Below are 19,269 nucleotides of genomic sequence, written 5' to 3' on the forward strand. Positions count from 1 at the left end.
GTGGGGGTAACTGATCCTCAGTCTCCACATATGCAAAATGGGGATAAATAGCTTCAGATATTGCATGCTAAAGCATTCTATAAACTCTAAGTGCTCTACAAATGCAAGGAACTTTTAAAGCACTATTTTTTCTTAACCTCGATTAGTAGCACAACTTCATCTATCACCTGGTTACTATAAGAGACAGTAAGAGGGGCCTGGAAGTTACTAACCCACACGGTTCTTTCCTGATCCGAAAGACCTCCAATGCTTGCTTTCTCTTACTCTAAGCAGGAGACAGAGGTGAGCCAAGCAGGAGGACTGAGCCCTCATTCAATGAAGCTTAACTTATGCTGGGGCATCAATTACTAAGCTTCCGTTGTTAAAGATGCACATAGCTGGGTGACCCGGATGACCCTATACTAGAATCCAGAGTCTGGGTAGGTCTGATGAGCTAGTGAATCAAAGGTCCTCCAGACCTGCATTTACAGGAAAGGAAGAGTCCCTGTGATCAAATCTCTTGGCGCAGAGAAGGAGAACTCAGGAAATGGGCTTCTATGACCTCTTTCCCCAGTTAGGCCCTTGGGTTCCATTCAGCCCTTAGAGAGGGTGTGGCGGGTGGGGGGGTGGATGCGGTGCAGGACTACAGCAGAAGCAGAAAAAGCTGTTCTCACCAGGGACTTAATGAGACTCAGGGCCCATGTGTGTGTTAAAGACTAAAGTCCCATTATAAAGAGAACCTCAATATGGTAGATTACAGAGTACAGGAGTTTTTCTCTTCTTGGGGCACTAGTGAGTCTCGAAGTGAGCAGTCCAGGCTGCTGGCATTCTCGGCTTCCTGAGGTCATTCACAGGCCCAGCTTCCTTCCCTCTGTTGCTTTCCCATTTGCCAGGCCATTGTCATCATGCATAGTGAAAGCTGGGTCACCACCACATCTAGGCTCCAGCTGGCAGGAAGAGGAGAGGGCATACAGGAAGTATGCCCAACAACTCAAGACCCAGACCTGTAAGTGACCGGCCTTGTTCTCCGTTCCACAGTCCAGTGAGGACTCAGCCACGTGGCCACACCTCATTCCAAGGAAGGCTGGGAAGTGGAGTCCCGTTTGGCCACCATGTGTCCTACCATAATTCGTCTCTGATGGTGGATAACTAGCACTCTGCGCCATAGCACCCTCAGGGTTGGGACAACACAGTGTGATGCAGATTGGAGAGATGCCACAACCTACACTTCTCATGGTACACGATGTGGCAGCTGGTCATAGTGTGCCCTGAGATGCTGGACCCTCAAGAGTTGGAGCTCCAGGATATGGCACCAGTGCAAGAGGGCAGAATTCTCAGGAGGGACTCTATCTCCATGACCCTTGGGCAAGAGACAGTAAGAACAAGTCTGGAGCAGAAGAGCCTACCCAGAGACACCCCAGAGACTCCCAAGCATAACCACAGCAAACTGTAGCTGAGGAAGGACACGAGCTCTGAGTCAGAGGGAGGGGACACAAGCCAGCAAAATTTGGGTAAGTCACACTCACATGAGCTCACCAGCTGGTGGGGTGTGGCTGCAACTGAAGCACATCTTTGGAACCCTCGGATCTCCAAAGAGCATAACTACAACCACAAAAAATTATGGTTACTCTAATTGCCCAGGGGCAGGACCCAGGACGGGTACGTTCAGTCAATAGGTAAGCACTCTTGTTAAAATGCTTAGCATGTTTTGGTCCGCAAAGGAGACAAAACAAGCAAACATCCCAAATCTTAGGCTCCAGGAATGAAGCCTCCCATTAGAGCCAAATCCCTGACAACACGTGGTCAAGTATCTGACTGCAGTTACCACCTGAGAGTGCTAGGGGAGTGTGGGTACAACCAGAGCACGCGGCAGGCGGCAGGGAGCTGTGGCTTGTGTTGAAGTGCTTGGGAAGATGAGGCGAGAAGGGAGAGCAATCCAAGCTGGATGAGGAGAGAGCATAGAGAAAGGGCAGTGTTAGTGGGCTGGGCCCTCTGGAGCTAAGAAGTGTTAGACCTTGAGCTATGTGCTTTTCATGCATTACTTTGTTTAATCTTCACAAAGTCACTCTGAGGTAGGTGCTGCTAGTACCCACATCTTGCAGATGAGGAGGCCAAGAGCTCAGGGAGGTTTATTAACTCGCCCGTAATCACACAGCTTGTTTCTGGAGGGGACGGAGCCAATCTCAGACACTGGTTGCAGACAGAGCCTGCACTCAGTCTCCTTGCCAGGGCCAGTGGGGCTCTCTGAACTTCTCAAGCAAACTTGCTCCTGTCCTTGGCAAACAGCCCCAGATGGTCACATCCCAGGCTGGCGAGCCCCTGCTGCTTCTGAGCTCCCTGCTCCGTGGAGCCGCTCAAGTCCTGCCCGCAAGCTTGGCGTCCTGCCTGCCCCCTGAAGATGTCTTCAGCAGGAATCACAGCCAACAAATGTCCCAGCAGGACGAAACAAGCTAAATGCTCAAGAGGCTCCCAGGGAACAATGCAGCCCTGTGAGCAGGCCAGGCCAGAGCACAGTCCTAGAGGGCTGACAGGAATTAGCCCCAGCTGACCAAGAACCCATTCGTTCAGTGGCCTGTTTTCTGTACTCTGGGGGTGAAGGTATTTCTTGAGGGTTGGACCCCAGCGCCATTCAGCCAGCCTTTGTCACACCTACCTAGGGCCTGCCTGCTGTGCTGGGAGACCCAGAGAAGTGGCCCCAGCTGAGGTCCCAGCAGGCCAGTCCATTTTCCTCCTCCACCCTCATACTGGGCCCACCTTGCTCAGGGAATCCCATGCACAGTTCACACTTGACCCCAATCCCAGATGGAGAGTGGAGTTTAGGCTGGTCTGGGCACCCAAGTGTGTCCCAGACTAAAGCCCTGGCTTGGTTACAGTCTCCTTCCTAGGATGGACATGTCCTTTCTCTAGGGCTGCAAGCCTATCCTTGACACTGCTACCATCTCCACTTTAGCCCTCAGTGATCAGTTCTGGGGAGGGTGCTGGAAAGAGGGAGAGGGTAGAATCAGGGAGCTAAGTATCCTGACCTTGGAAGGTAAAAAATCCCAGAGCAATAGGAGGTTTACTTTGCAGAGGGGTGCTGATAAATTTCTGGACTTGTCCCCTAAACACTCATGGTAGACACATGCCCCTCCACACTCCCTTCTCTCCAGTGTGAACTGGAGCAGTCCCTGCTGCAAGACTCTGTTCTTGCAAAAGCTGCCTACACCTGTGGGTCTGGCTCTAGAGAGTCTGGTTTATCCCTTAGGCAGGAAAGCTCCAGGTATCTAGAGGGCGAGAGGGCTCAGCTGCATCCAGGGCTAGGCAAAGATCACTGGTCACTAGGGAGCATGTGGAGGTGAGGAGGGAGAAAGAGGAAAGGTGTATTACATACCCAAGTATCCCTCTCTTTTAGAAAAGCATTCTCACTCCTGTTCAAAATTCACACTGCAGACACACACACACACACACACACACACACACACACACATTCACTCACACCCTTTCCACTTGGCACATTCCAAAAGGAGAAAAAGCAGAGGGGGCTGGGGTTCCAGGGCTCAGGTGCAGTTACTGCCACCATGGTTTTGCTCTGCTGGAGAAGCTTGGGAGGGGAGCCTTCTGGAACCCATTCTGCCACTTGGCTGTATCTCTGGGAGATGGTGAGGCAAGACCTGCAAATGGGAGCTCAGCACTACTGGCTCCCTGGGACAAGGGAACAAGGGCCATTCATTGTGCAGCTGAGAAGGGTCTTGCCTAGCTGGGGTGTGGCTGAAGAGCTGATACACTGTGCTATCAGAGAGATGATGGAGATAAGCAAATGGCCATGCCACCAGTGGTCATTCCTGGGTCCTGTCTTTCCTGGGCCCTGTCTTTGTGCCCAAAGGAAAGGAATTCACCTTACAATCGCACCTCCTTTTTTGCCACTCGGCCCCCTTCACAGATGAATAAATTGAGCCTGGGAGTTTAATACTTTGCCCCAAGTCTCATGACTGGCAAATCCCAGAGCCAAGATCTGAGCCTAAAGTTTTCTTTCTTCCAGTACATTCTGATGTCTCGCAAGTGCTTGTGATACAGTCCAGGGCTTCAAGGAACCACCCTCACCCAGGCCAATTTCTGGTTCGGAACAGAATCCTTTCCTCCTTCTAGAAGCTGCAGGACCAGCCCAACTAGGAGTTGTATCCCCCTGGGCTCCCAAGCCCTGATGCTGCAGACCTGCTTCCCCGACACCCCCAATCCCAACCCTAAACCACTCCTTTAACAAGGTCAGCCGAGTTCAGACGGGCAGAACAGTCCCTTTGCAGCGGCAACCGGCACATGCCCACCTCAGAGCACAGGGTGTGTACTAAACCTGACCTAGAAGACCTAGAATACCTCACCTTCCGCCGGCTGTGAGGTTCAGACTGCACAGCTGTTGGCATTCAGAAAACAGGGGTCTATGTGGTCAGGAGTCACCAGGGAGGAAGAGTCAGGTGGGCTGGATCAGGTGGTGGGTGTTAGGCACCTTCCAGTCTAGGACTGTTTCCTGGAGAATGTGGAACAGGAAGAGAGAGATTGGAAGGTATCATTTTCCTACGACTCTACTGCAGTCAGAAAACACCACCTCTGCCGTAATACCCTCACTGCCTAAGCCAGATCCTAGAGATAGGGTGAGGCCTGGTGCCCAAGATTCTCAATTCCATGCTTCTCCAGCTCTCTCAGTTCTCCCTGAATTGGGGTCTACATCCCACCCTTAGAAGCAGCCCCTATGCCCAGGTTAATATGTGCTTGGCTTAAGGCCCCCGTGTCAGGATTGCAGCCAGGAGGCCCATCAGTCAACAGTAACCACCTGGAACTCACCTCCTCCCCAGCTCCAGCCCCAATCTCAGCATTCCCAGGGCAGTGTGAACTGCCCTGAACACCCTCACCCAGGCCAATTTCTGGTTCGGAGCAGAATCCTTTCCTCCTTCTAGAAGCTGCAGGACCCGCCCACCCAGGAGTTATATCCCCCTGCGCTCCCAAGTCCTGACACTGCAGACCTGCTTCCCCCACACCCCCAATCCCAACCCTAAACCACTCCTTTAACAAAGTCAACCGAGTTCAGACGGGCAGAACAGTGCCTCTGCAGTGGCAGCCAGCACATGCCCACCTCGGAGCACAGGGTGTGTCTGGGTAATGACCGAATGGGGAGTGGGAGGAGGTCCCCACATGACTTCTTGCCCTCTTTGTGGAGAGAGGGCTTGGTTTGTGCTCCAGAGCCAGGGCAGAGGGATAGGCTGGGGTCCTGAGGCAGACACCGACCTGAGCCATCTCCTCAGCTCTGCCATTATCTCTCTCGGTGACTTTGGGCAGGTCCCTGGCCCTTTCTGGAGCCTCAGGTATCTCATATGTAAAATGAGGGAGGTGAACCAGATGGACCCTAAGGCCCCCTCCTTGTCTCCTGTTCTGTGGTTTGTGACACATCCTTTCCTCCGGCCTCAGATGTGCAGGGATCATGATCAATGCTGACCTGTCTCCACACAAGAACTGTCCAGACCCTTGCCACCTCAGAGTCCACCCCAAGGTTCCTCCTAACATACTGTCCCCTAGCTCTGTTGTTGTGTGTATTCTAGAAGCCTCCTCTGCCTGCTCCTGCCAGGGTCTTGATCTTCCAAGGACTGGTTCTCACTGGGTCTTGCATGCCCAGTGCCTAACACAGTGCTGGGTACATGCTAGGAGTTCCCTGTGTTGAAAGACCAAGCACTGGTTGGCACCACCCTGCTCACCTTGCCTTCCATGTCTCCTGACCAGCCTAAGATACTCACAGCTGGGGGACTTGAGCCCCTGGGCTTCCCAGGGGAGAGAAGTGAGGATTCACTTCTTCTTGGGTACCTCTGCAGTCCCAACAGTTCTCAAGCACTTATGAAACTGGCAGCCATGCGGGGCCAGGTCAGATCCTGCCACTGCAGGGCAGGGTGGTGAAGACTTTGCTGTCTTCAGCCTTAAGGTGTTTGCTTAAGTCACTAGGCTGCTCTGCCCAAAACATGTTCCTGCCCACACCCTTGGCACCCACACAGGGCACACATGCAAGAAGCCAGCAGGTGCAGATAAGACCAGAGGCCCAAGGATGGACAGAGGTGGCAGAATTCGTCTCCTTTCTGCAGGTCTAGCCTGAGTTTGCCCATCTGAAAACCAGCTGTTTCTTAGCAAGATCAGCTCAAAGGTGAGATGTGTCAGGAGAGAACCTTAGGAATACTTCGGCTTTATCTGCATAACTCAGTGTTATGTGTGACTGTTCAGTGTGACTGTGTGTGTGTGTGGTCGCAAGCTCTGGATCACAGGGGAACACAGGGATGGGCTTTAAGGCAGAGAATCTTGGGTGCGTTCAGAGGTCAAAAAGGACTTGAGAATAAGCTGGAAATCCCTTCTAGAAACAGTGCTTCCAGGGGCAGCCGCCATCCTACTTCCTCCTGGGAGTCCTCCCCGGCCTGGAGACTATAGCTCAGTGTCCAGGCTGCAGCTGTGACCGACCTTCCTGTCCTCCTCTTGCCGGAAGTCTTCCCAGCTCCTTCTCTGTCCCCTGGAGGGCTGATCTGGGCGCCTCTCCCCTGTACTCCCATAGCACCCTATGTTCCATGTTACAGTGGTCTCTTCACCTTCCTGTCTTCCTCACCAGATTGTGAGATCTTTTCAGGACAGGGATTGTGTCTGATTTATTTCATTTTTCCCAGTATAGGAATCTGGCACTCGATAAGGGGTTTCCAGTGAATGAATGAATGAATGAATGAATGAATGAATGAATGAACGAATGCAGCATCCCACCCCAGGGCTGGGGGCGAAGTAGGTTGCTTTCAAAGGATTCTCTATACTGCTCCAGAGAGAAGCATAGGGTTGCTGTTCATCGCTTTCATCATGAAACGCAGATGATTTAGCAAAACTCCAGGCTGAGCTGCTATGGCTGTTAATGTGTCCTTGGCTCCTTTCTCTTTGTTTCTGAGTCTTTGTCTCCCTCACCTTTTCTCTGTGTTTTTATTCCTGTCACCTGTCTCTCCATCTCTTTCTGTTCCCTCCACCAACCTTAAATTTGTCCACACTTTAATTCTACCCAAAATACCCCCAAGATGCATTTTCAGCCATCGGGGCACTCTCCCTCTTATCTTCTGCTTCCCTAGCCTCTGGTCTGCTTTCCTTCTTCCTGGACCTCCCACCAATGACCAGTCCCCAGATTCTGAGGCCCCTGTCCATCTTCCTTGGTGACTTCAGAGGAATCTCTGGGCTCATCTATCCCTACTGTCCCTATGATGCAAGGGCTACCTGCTCAGAATTTTGCTGAGACAATAGAAAAGTTTTGAGGAGAACAGACAACAAGTTTCCAACTCCAGTACATGTCCCGGAGGCCCCAGACATCTTCATCCAGGTTACCTTGGGAGTTATACCTGCAAGGGAGCCTGATGGTATCTAAAAGGTATGGTCTTGAATAGGATCTCATCCTTAGCTTCGCAGGCTCAAAGGTTAAGATGATATCATAGACTAAGCAGAGGATTTGAAGCCATTTTAGCCAAGTTAGATTCCTGTCTCTTCCATCCAAATCTTTGTGACCTTGGACAAGGTATTTCACTTCAGTCAACTCAGCTTACTCATCAAAAAATGACAGTAACATACCTATATGTTTGGTATAAAAATTAAACCAAATAACCTGTGTGAAAACCAAGTGTTACTATGGAAAGTAGGTCAGACTCAGGAGATACTAACTCACATTAATAAAACTCACACTGGACCAATGGGTAGCCCAGAATGTCCATGGGTCATTTAAAAGAGAAGCATGCCTGCAAAAGCAGCCCTAGACACTCCAGCCAGCTGGGCAGTGCATTCTCTGCCCTAAAGGACGAACAACCAGAAGATTCCCTGGTGGACATGGTGTCTCAGCAAGGGGACTTAGTTGTTTGATCTTGATGGCCACTGTCACCTGGCTACAGGAAGAACCTAATGACTCATCTGCTTTCTAGGAATTTCCTGGCCAAAGTTTAGAACAGGTCAGGCTACCCATGACACTGGACAATACTGAAGATGCATGGACAAATTCTCACCCTCTGGCTCTGCTTTGTTTAAAGACTGTATCGTACAATTGTTCATTCATTCTACAAATCTACATTGAGCTCCTCCTAAGTACCGGGCACTGGGCTAGATGGGTAGGGATACAAAAGAGGCATTGCCCCCTTGCCCTCCTCAGGAAGCTCACAGTGTTTGCAGAAAGACTGACAATTCCGTACATAATTACCATTAATTGTGGTCAGTATTATGAGAGTGAAGCAGAGGAAGCCAGAGGAACAAATGTGCAACCTGTCAGCTAAGTCCACATAGGGGTCTGGGGAAGGGCTCCCTGAAGCAGTGTCCATGTACACATCCTTCCCTCAGCTGGGTGTCAGGGCACACTTGGGTCACTTGAATTCTGGCTCTCTTCAGCCAGTTGTCTGGCTACACCCTGACAACTCTGAGTGACCCCGGGTGTTTCCCTAGTCCCCACAAGCAATACTTCTACAAACTATCCCTTGGGTTGGGCTTGCAGACAATTCACTCTTTCGTTCATTTAACAAATATTTATTGAGTCCCTATTATGTACTGAAGCTAGCGCATTTCACCATGTGGAACTTTCGCCCCAACTTCCAGAGGTGCCTTACTGAAGCCCCTTGCACAGATTCCAGCCCACTTCAGAGCCTCTGGTTTCTTTTGGAGAGATGAGAGGACAGTTGAGGATGAGGACAGTGCAGCCTTTGATGTCTCAAAGAACGGCCACCTGGTGTCAGGAAGGGACTCTCCCTCCCAGGAAGTAAATCAAGAAACACACCCACCCACCCTCCCAGCCCCTGTCCAGAATTGCTTTCTGAGGTCCTCCCGCAGCACTCAATGGGCCTGGGATGGGCAGCTCTGCGGCAGCAGCCGGAGCAGTGCCATGACCCAGGGAGACATTAATTCCTGGAAGCAGCAGAGGGCTGTGATTGGAGATTTGCTAGCCTTCAGGTCGCCTCTCATATAATTGTTCTAAGTCCAGTTTCTTGAGCTCTTTTATCAGATCCTAAACCCCTGTGTTCTCTTTGCACACTACCTGGAGGGGGCCAGGAATACTTTCCCCCATTGCACTGTTGGATAGACCAAGGCACAGAACTCACAAGCAACTTAAGACTGGGGACAGAACTAGGAACCAGGTCTCCATCACAACCCAAAACTGCATAAAGGCTCCCAGGGCCTCCCAGACATGGTTCTTCCCCTTCCCCAGGGGTGTTCAGAGGACTACTGTCTTCCCACCCCCTAGATCGCCAATCTTCAAAGCAAGCAGCCCCAAGAGCACACCCCTCGGGTGGCCTCAATAGCTCCCATTGTCCAAGAGGCTATTTGGCCTGACCCCCAGCCCCATAAGCAGCAGGACAGCAAGCTGAGAGGAGCTTGTCCTGCCTTGTCCCCTCCTCTGCCTCGTCCCCCTCCTTCCAGGCCGCCTTGGGGGAGCCTGTGGGGCAGGAGCCCCGCTGAATGTGACCTATTGTCTTCGGGGTGGATTTAGGAAGTGCCAAGCTCCCATCAAACAGCCCTGCTCCCCAGGTAAAACAAAAAAAGGGCTGTTCATTTGGGACCTTTTCCCCCTTATCTCCTTTTCCTATCTCCTCAGGCTTAGCTATGGTGTAGTGTTCAAAACCACTTCCCCTCTGAGCCAATCCGAAGCCGGGGCTCACCCCGTGGCCCTGAGGAGAAGTTATTTATAAACGCCTCCCTGGATTATTTGAGCAGAGCCCTTTCACACACCTCAGGAACACCTTTCAGCTGCCCGCTCCCCAGACACACCTGCAGCCCTGCCCAGCCGGCTTTGCTCACCCACCGGTAAGCCCCACCCAGCCCAGCCCACCCCACTGGGCTGGGGTCATCCCTGCGAGAGGGCGGGCACCAGGGGTACCGAGAGGAGGGATGAGAGGAGGGATGACAGGAACCAACTGCCAACCTGAGCACAAGTAGGAAGGACACTCTGGCCCCTGGAGTCTGAGAGCAGCCTCCCAGCCCTTCCCCTCTGAGACGCCCTTTGGGTCTTCATGTCCATGTAAGGACCTGGGTTTAAGGCTGGGCTTAGCTGAGGGAGCAAGTAGGGTGAGGGTGTGGTGGAGGAGGCCGCCAGACCCCAAAACAGAGCGAAGCAAGGCCTCCTAGGGAAACGAAAATGTTAGACCTTCCTCTGCACCAGCCTTTGAAGCTGTGGACTGCTCCTCTCCCTTTCTTTTCAAGTCTTGGAGGTAAAAGCTCTTAATGCTTGACTCACCAGCCTACTCTGTATGGCTGTCTCCCCTCCTTCTACCCCCCAGACATCATCATTCACTCATTTACTTCTCCACCAGCTCAGGGAACTTAGCATGGACTACGCAGAATCCCATGTATCTCCATTAGTCCTGAGAAGTTGGAAGACGTGGAGGGGGAGGAAACCGAGGAGTGGGAGAGGGTGAACAAGGGACCAGCTCCATCAGGCAGGCGGGTGGGTGGTAGCTGGACCTGAGATGCCCGACTCCCTGGTGAATGCTTCCACACAGAAGGGCTTGGACCAGGACGGTGGATGGGCCACCAGCTCCCCAGGCTCTCAGCCTCCAAACCCCTCATACTGCAGCTCCAAGGGGTTCCAAGCCACTCTCAGGCAGTGCCCCCATTCCTCAAAACTAGCCCAGAGGGTCCCCAGCTGAGACCTAGCAAAGCTTTGATTATTCCAGCATCAACTGCCCCTTACACTTGGCCCCACGGGTCTGAGCACCAAAAGAAGACCTTGGAGTGACACAGCCCCCCAAGTGGGCAGACTGAGAGAGGGCTTTCCCCCTGAGTGACTTCACTCATGCAGATTACCCTCTCTCAGAGCCCCACGGTCCTCCCCCACCTCCCTCATCCTGGCCCTGGCATTCAGAACCCGGCAAGACCCTGCATGGGCAGCATGGAGACCAGCATGGCCCAGCAGCACCTCCACTACAAGCATGGCCTTCCCAGGCACTTTCCAGAACTAGCCACCCACTCTGAGTGTCACTTGTATAAACCCTAGGGCAGAGACGGACGCCTCTTTATCTTTTAATGCCCAGAGTCTTCCGGAGATTGGCATATACCCAGTATTCAAGAGTGCCTCTTAAACCGTACTAAACAGCCAGACTCTGACCCCCGTGAACTTGCTGGGGGAATTGAGGACCAGCTCAACACTGACCAAGTTTTGCGGGCTGTGGGGTCACTATTGGAAGATGGAAAGGGCAGAGCCACCCCTGCAAGGGGAGTTGATCTTTACTGGATGCCTCTCTGGGCTTTCGCCTGGATTTCTGGGGCCAGAGCAGCTGGGCCTTTCCCTGGTCTCCTTGCCCAGGCCCTGCTTCCAAGTGAAAGCAGCCCCAGTCTCCTTAAAGACTTCTAGGAATTTAACCTCAAGTGCCCATTCCAGGGAGCCCATGACCTTGTCAGTCTTGCTCTTAGGAAGTGATTCTCAAAGTCTAGCCTTGATCCCTCTTTCTAAAGCCTATTTCCTCAGCCCAGCACCCATCCCCAGCAGGGAAAGTGCAGAGGGAGGGAGAGTCCGCCTGGAGATAAGGAGTGGGGATTTGGGGGTTAGTATCAGTGAATCTCTAAGCTACACGGGATGCGGTCTCTATGACACCTTAGGGACATCTCATCCTCCCCTACACTGAGGAAGAAATTAGGCTGGGTGAGGAGCGGGGAGAGATTTGCCCTGGAAACACAGGGACAGTAGAAGGAAAAGGAGTGTTTAAAAATGGCTTGGGGGACTGGGTGCAGTGGCTCAGCCTGTAATCTCAGCACTTTGGGAGGCCAAGGAGGGCAGATCACTTGAGATCAGGAGTTCGAGACCAGCCTGGCCAACATGGCAAAAACCTATCTCTACTAAAAATACAAAAAAAAAAAAAAAAAAAAAAAATTAGCTGGGTGTCATGGCACACACCTGTAATCCCAGCTCCTAGAAAGGCTGAAGCAGAAGAATAGCTTGAACCCAGAAGGCAGAGGTTGTGGTGAGCCGAGATCGTGCCACTGCACTCCAGTCTAGGTGACAGAGGGAGACTGCGTCTCCAAAAAAAAAAAAAAAAAAAAAAAAAAAAAAAGCCTTAGGGGTGCAGAGGCCTCTACATCCTTCCTCCTCCTGCCAGGGAAGTGGTCTCCCACTGAGACCCCAGCCAGTTTGTCTGTCCCCCTCACATTCACACCTGGGTCACTCAGAGGCTGCTCTTGCCCTGTGGCCCCCACCCTGGATGAGGCAGGGAGGCAACCAGCAGCTAGAGCAAAGGGGAAACCTCAAGGTGACCTTTCCTCTTCCCAGAACACAGCAACCAGCCGGCTGGGAACCAGTGATAAGGACGCCAGGGTGGGTTGGCCAAGCTGGGGCTATTCCCGTACCTGGCACACGTGCGTCAAAAACCCCCTCCCCGACATGCACACCCCCGGCAGGACTGAGGGAGGAAGTCAGCCTGGGCCACAGTGACAGCATCGCCTCCAGATCCGACCAAAACCCACAAATAGGCCCCTCATCGTCCTGCTCCCCCGATGTTCTACCCTTTTCTGACAAGATTTTCTGCTGTTCTTCTCATTAAGTCCTGGGAAAATTTGGAGGAGTTAAGTCATGGGGCAGTGGGTACAGGGGCAGATGGAAAAAGGAAAGCCAAAAAAAGGCAGAGTGCCCACTAGAGATGGCAGAGCAGGAAAGAGGCTCCTCTGGAATCATGGCAGTAATGATAATAGTCGGAGTTTATTGCATGCTTCCCATGGCCAGGTGCCCTTCCGAGACTTTCAGTGCATCCACTCAGGCACTGTCTGCCTGAGCCCATCTCTGCCACAGCCCATCTCTGCCTACCGTATTTGGATAGTGTTGACAGAGACCTGGTCAGAAATGTGACTGGGAGGAGGTACCAGGGGTTTGCTTTGGCATGAGCTCATTGGAGGAGAAATCCTGGAGAAACCCAGGAGGGGATCTGCTCCAGCCTGTGCCCCCCTCCCCCGGCAGGGTCTATTTTCTCTTTGCTTCCCCTCTCCCAGCTCCTCCACCTCGTAGGACCCCTGCATGCCCTCTGCTCCAGATTTGACCCACTCTCCTGCCGGGGCATAGGAATGGTCCATGCACCCACATCTCCTGCCCTCTGCTCTCGCCGGCTCACCCCTACTCCCCTTAAACCTCACAGCCCCTCCTGTAAGTCCCTCCAGCTCTTTGGGACCTGCCCCTTCCCTGCACAGTGGAGGAGGGGCAGGGTCACCCTTTTGTTTCTCAGTGTTATCACGTAGCACCTGCTATTTATCCCTGGCCCGGCGGGGGATGGGAGGCTGTGGAGGGGTGGCGGGGGCAGGGCTCGTAGATACACACGTCTGGCAATTGGGCACTTGACTTTTTTTTCCAGGGATGCTGACATCACCTAGCAGGGCTGTTTGTTTGTTTAACTGGGGATCAGATGGTTACGTTCCCTATACCTGGTTCTCTTTCTTGCTCCCTCTTCCCCTTTCCCGCCCCTAACCTAGCATTGTGAGACACACTTTCTGCAGATTCCCTGGAACCCCCATCCCTGCCAGTTCTCTGAGACCCCTCCTCCCCACCATGCCACTCACCCTTTTCCACCACTCCCATCCCTCTTCCCTCCACCTCTTGTCCTCACTTGAAGGGCTGGCTGGGGATGAAGTAACCTTGCCTTCTACGTCCCACCCCACCTCAACCCCTTTCTTGGAATTAGGAAGTACGTTGAGGGCACCTCCTCACCAGGAGCTGGGGCAGTTCCTGTGGCTGCAGATTTGCAACTCTGGCCATCATAGTCCTGGGAAACCAAGGCCAGGAGGGAACCAGAGCCCTCAAGAGGAGTAACAGAACCCAGAGGTCCTGTTCCATCAGCTGGGGTGGCAAGGTCGCCAGGGTGGTTAGAAAGGGGCATTCTGGGTGCCACTCAGGGGAAAACATTGTCTTGGGATCAGCTTTGTTCCTGGAAGGTCTGAAGCCCCTTCCAACAGGAACATCGGAGTTGGAACCAAGTGCCGTTTCTTTATCTGCAAAATGAGACAATTGGACGAATGTGGTCCTCAAGTTCTCTTCTATACAAAACTTTCTGACCCTGACTGGTTGCTGGGTTCTCCTCTTTATGCAAACTCAGAATTATGAAAGCTCCCAGAGACTTCTCCCCTTCAGCATCCTATTTCTGGGATTGGCAGAGGGCATGGGAAAGAGATAGATTTGGTGTTCCAGTAAAGCAAGGGAGGCTTTTCCTCTGTGAGCCTGTGTCAGAGGGGACTCCCTAGCATCTAGCACCCCATCTGTCTGTGAGCCTGCCCAGAGGGGCAGAACTGGTCCTGAGTCACCTACCTGTTGCTCTCTGAAGGACTTCCGCCACCCTGCCACTTTCCTCCCAAAGGAAAAATGGCCAAAGCCAACACTAGTGTATAGGCTGGAGGGGTGCACATGGAGATCCTGGGAGAAAGAGAAATCCTTCAGGGTTTCTTCAAGGTGGTCAGGAAAGGCCTCATAGGCAAGAAGGAGGAGGGAAAAGTGTTGGAGAGGACGGAGAGGGAAGGAGGAGGAACTTCAACAGGTCTTAAGGATGGGCAGGTCTAGAAAGGCAGAAATGAGTCAGGGCACCTCAGGTAAGGAGGAAAGTGGGAACAGACACCCAGGCTTGTTTGGCGGGTGCAGAACCGACCAGCCCAGATGGTGTGGAGGGACCCGGCCAACAGATTTCCCGAATCCACCAATACAAGGCCAGAGGATAAAAAAACAAAAATGCCAAAATAAGGAGCTTGGGTCTCATCCTCCTGGAAATGAGGGAGATAGAGGTTTTGGAGCAGGGAGTTTAGGCTGGGTTGAAGGGGCATGGCTGGAGACCAGCAAATCAATTTTGCAATAGTCCAGGTATGAGATAAGACTTGAAGAGGGAGGTGATGGGACCGGGTGGGTGAAGGCATGGAGGCAATGGACAGGACAGAAGGACAAGAAGGAAGGAAGGGAGGGAGGGAGGGAGGGAGGGAGGGAGGAGGGAAATAACAATAGGATTTGATGAACAACTGAATGGAGGCTGATGGGGAGGGAGAGGACAGGAACAAGGATGGGGGTGGGCTGGGTGGCAGGAAGAAAGGTACCACTGAGGAAATGGGGAAATCGCGGGGAGGGGAGCTGGGATAGTAGGGTTCAGCAGAATCAGATGCTAATAACTCCCTTCCCCACAAACACACTACTGGAAGTTAGAGCCTTTGAAAGCAGCCTAGGAAGATGCTTCAGGGATCGCTGTCTCTTGGTTGGTGTGGAAGCAAGATCTCCCATCACCTCCTCTTCCAAAGGGCTCTTCTTTTCATTCAGCCTCCCTTGAAATTTTTGCCTTTTTTTTTTTTTTTTTTTTTTTTTTTTTTTTTTTGCAGGTTGTCTGTTTAGTGGCCTGGGCTAGACTCCCCAAACCATAAGTCTTTTTCTGAAGCAAGGTCTGGAGCTCGGGTTCCTATGTGGGGAGGTCATGCTCCCCACTCATTGTGCCCCCCAGGCAAACCACCTGAACAACCAGACCCATGCAGACTCTGGAGCAGGTGGAGAGGAAGAGCCAGACCACTCCGCCTCATGGGCCGGTGAAGGGCCGGAAGCCTCTGCTAGGAGGTAGAAAGTACCCTCCCATCTTAATCATAGTAATCATCGCCACTACCATTTACTGGGTGCCTATAAAAGGCCAGCCTCTTCATACACATGATCTCACTTAATCCTCATAGCAACTGCCTGCGACTGTTATTATCCCCATTTACAGATGAAGAAACTGAATCTTTGAACCCAGGTCATCCGGCTCTCAAACTTGTGCTGTTTTCCTTAAGCCACCCTGTCTCTAATTTCTCCCACTGAAATGTCTCACATGCCATTGCCCTTACTCATTTCTGTCCATATCTCCTCCAAAACACCTTTTATCAATTCACTCAACAAGCATTTGTTGAGTACACTAAGGGCCAGGCGAGGGGCTGGGCACAGGCGCTGGGGGTAGGTTCATTCTCCCACCTCCCCTTCTGCTGGGTATCACCTGTGGGGTCTTGCTGGGCATCCCACCCTCACCTGTAGTTCACAGTGGACCTGGGGATCCCAAGACTAAATGAATGAAATGCACCAGTCCAGCCTTCACCAACTTGAGCACAATCTTATTCATAATAGAAACTCACATTTGCATCACACTTTACATTTTACACAACTCTTTCTTACCCATTAACTCATTTGATCTTCACAACAACCCTGTGAGATATGTCTGTTACCCTCATTTTGCCGATACAGAATCTGAGGTTCAAAAAATAATGTTGCCCATTCTACCTCCTCAATAAAAGCAAGACTAGCCCAGGCTCCTGGACCCTTCCACAAAAGGCATTAGGCAACCTGCTCCCCTCTGACAACCTCCCCTCTCACCCAGGCTCTCCTCTGGAAAGTTGGGGGTATCTCCAGCCCCCATGTAGTTACTCACTTTCAACCCCATCTCAAATCTTTTGCCAAACTGGCCACAGCCACCCCACACTCCCCACCTCCCAGATACAAATCCTCACTCTAAGCCTGCCCTATCTCTTTCTTCTCTGTCCTTTCTCTGTGGTCCTCTGAGCGACTTCTCCCAGCTCTGGGAGGTAGAGGGGAGCTGGGAGGCCCAGTAATTGGAAGAGGGAGGGGGAAAGGTTCCTACAGGGAACTCCTCAGGGGCCCTGGCACTCGGCTCTGCCCAACTCAGCTCCTGGAACGTCGGCGAGGTTGCGCAAAAGTGAGGAGGAGAGGAGCGGCAGTACAAAAGGGTGGGGGAAAGGTTAGGCACAGGAAGCCGTGGGAGAGATCCGGCAGGTGGACCATCCTGGTTTCCCCACACACACCATTTTCCCCCTGGGAAACCTGTTGGTGAAGTTCTAGGTGTCTTATCCAAGAAGGGTCCTCCTGAGGTCATCTCAGCTATCCCCTTGCCTCCAGGCAAGCTGTTTTCTGTTTCTTCCAAACTGACTGGCTGCATGGTAGGAACCTTTCTGCCAGGGAAACTGAGGTCTGGGGAGGGAGTATGGCTTGTGGGGACACCAGAGGTCAGGGGAGAGTAGGGTCCACATGCTGAATCAAGTGGGGACTCCTGCCCTCGTACTTCTACCTCCCCTTTGCCTGGTGCTCGGTGGGGGTGATGGTGACGTCACAGGTGTGGAGTCCCAGCCATGTGCTGAGAGCCAAGCAAAACAGCCAGGGCGAGTGTATGCATCATCAGTGCCTGGGAAGGAAGGCCACTGCAAGAAGGGAGTCTGACGGAAAAACTTGACAGAGGGAAGGGAGGCACCTTGCTTTATCGGGGCGGGGAAGGCCAGAATAAAACTCGGCTGCTGCGAGGACCAGACAGAGAAGGCCTGGGCTGGCACTGGAGAGGGATGTTCCCTCACTCTCCCCTCCTTTGCTTCTCCCAAAGCTTGTAAATGCCCCAGATATGAGCCAGCCCAGGCCCCGCTACGTGGTAGACAGAGCTGCATACTCTCTCACCCTCTTCGACGATGAGTTTGAGAAGAAGGACCGGACATACCCAGTGGGAGAGAAACTTCGCAATACCTTCAGGTAACTGGTCCAGAACCCAAACTCCTGCCTCCTCTGCTCCCCACCAAAATCCTTTCTGCACCAGGACACAGCTTCTGCACCGGTATCACTAAGATGCGGTTAAGGGAAGCCCTGGGGAAGCGAGGTTCTGAATGATGAATTTAAGATCCTACAACCTCATCTGTACTGAGACCCCCACGGAGGATGGGGAGCTGGAGCAAGAACCATCTAGAAGGGTTGTAGGGCATCCCCAAACCCCTGCATGGCATCTCCCATATTCTCAATCCACCCGAGTCTCTCTGGGTTTGTTAAGGCAAAGTAGATGAGCATGCTACATTAAGGAGGAGTGGGGAGCATCAGAGCCCTTAATCCATGCCCTGCTCCCTCCTTACAAAAAATACTTGAAGTTACCATCACCCCAAGCCCTTTGTCCTTTCCCTCCCGTATGTTCCTTCCTCCACTTGGTCCAGAGAATGCCAAAAGGAGGCCCTAAATTTCTGGACTTTCCTGAGGGGACCTACCAGGGTGTAGTCCTACCAGCACCCAGGCTCTTTCCATTCTTAGCTCCCTGGAAATGCGATGGTGGGTATGAAACCTTGTCCCTAAGGAGACGCTACACAAGGTGATCCATACCCACACCCCAGGAGGCTGGGGCTGCGAATGTCACCCTCCCCCTTCCCAGACTCCTGGCAGACCTCCTCCAGCCTAGCTATAGGCCGGCTCACCCTCCCTCACTCCCCTGGGGAGATGGCTGATTCAGTTACCTGGATTGAGGTCACTGGTAATGGCTGAAGTGGAGACGCAGGTGGAACTGGTTCAGGCCAGGGGAATCACCCACTTGAGTTTTTACTAAAAGCCCCAGCCCAACCCTGTTTCTCTTGGGAGGCTCCATTTCTGCCCAGTTAGTCTGTCCTCACAGCTGTGCTCCTCAGACAGGTGGTCTCTGCCAGTCTCTGTGCCCAAAGACTTTAGGGCACAAAGTCCGAGGATGAGAAGATCTGCTAAAAGATTGGATAATGAAAGCTGTAAAGGGATATAGCAAACTAACAATTCCCATGATGCTGGCATGAGAGCCTTCAACAGTGTCTGGCATAGAGAAGGTGCACAAATAAATATTTGTTTCATGAATGAATGAATGAATGTCTAGAAAGCTAATCCCTCTCAGCCTCTGTGTCCAGCTTTTCTTTCAAGCTTCAGATTGCTTTGCCCAACATACAGCAGACTTGCAAGTAAGGTTGGGCATGGACTAGCCCTCAAATGAGTTGCTTTTCTTTCCCTAGCCAGCTCTCTATTCATAAGTCCGGCTTTCTCTGCCACAAGCAGACCTGATGGAGCCCCTGCAGGGCTGGTTCTCTCTTGGAGCAAGGCTTTAGAGTTGCATTAAGCAATTTATCCCCTGTCTACCTCCCATTCCAGCATCCCAGGAATGGCAGAGGCACCCATGAGCCCCAGAAGGGACAGGGGGTAAGATATTGATGATGATGCTGTTTCATGGAGTGTTAGTTGGAAAAGAAAATCTGCCCAGACTTTCCAAGGTACAAAGCATTGTCTTTGTTGGTTTCAGTCTTGGGTGACATCCAGGGGACCAAGTGTCAGGTAATCTATTGTTGAACAACAGCAAAGAGCAGGAATTGGTGCTGGGCAGGAAAAGAAGCCTCATCAGAGCAGGCCAGTGAGTCACCAGATGGGCCCTAAGTATTTGAGTTCCCTCAGCTGGGAGAAGGAAAGCAAATGCCCCTCACCCACTTCCAGTCATCAATCCACCGGCTGTCACCCTTGAGTTTGTAAGCCCTTGTTCCTACCGCTGCTGGGTTTCT

At 52.3% G+C, this 19,269-nt stretch overlaps 1 protein-coding gene and 1 long non-coding RNA gene across 4 annotated transcripts in view; one reads left to right on the plus strand and one right to left on the minus strand.

Moving 5' to 3' along the window:
* LOC104661726 overlaps window positions 1-18,042 on the minus strand; it is a 42,775-nt gene extending 24,733 nt beyond the window's left edge. Inside the window, exons 1-2 of the long non-coding RNA XR_747883.2 lie at window positions 17,974-18,042; window positions 17,402-17,561 (exon numbers count right to left, since the gene is read on the minus strand). This is a non-coding gene — a long non-coding RNA (uncharacterized LOC104661726). The remainder of the gene's footprint in view (window positions 1-17,401; window positions 17,562-17,973) is intronic.
* The window catches only part of SLC26A9 (solute carrier family 26 member 9), a 30,740-nt gene continuing 21,164 nt past the window's right edge, over window positions 9,694-19,269 (plus strand). For 2 of the 3 annotated variants that reach the window (XM_030936880.1, XM_030936882.1), the window contains exons 1-2: window positions 9,694-9,783; window positions 17,331-17,473. In XM_030936880.1, the coding sequence (XP_030792740.1) occupies window positions 17,349-17,473 (125 nt within the window). In that variant the 5' untranslated portion in view covers window positions 9,694-9,783; window positions 17,331-17,348. The remainder of the gene's footprint in view (window positions 9,784-17,330; window positions 17,474-19,269) is intronic. The other variant, XM_030936881.1, reaches the window with a different exon arrangement.

The sequence above is a fragment of the Rhinopithecus roxellana genome, chromosome 8 (genome assembly GCF_007565055.1).
Source record: "Rhinopithecus roxellana isolate Shanxi Qingling chromosome 8, ASM756505v1, whole genome shotgun sequence".
In the NCBI taxonomy this organism is placed as follows: Eukaryota; Metazoa; Chordata; class Mammalia; order Primates; family Cercopithecidae; genus Rhinopithecus; species Rhinopithecus roxellana.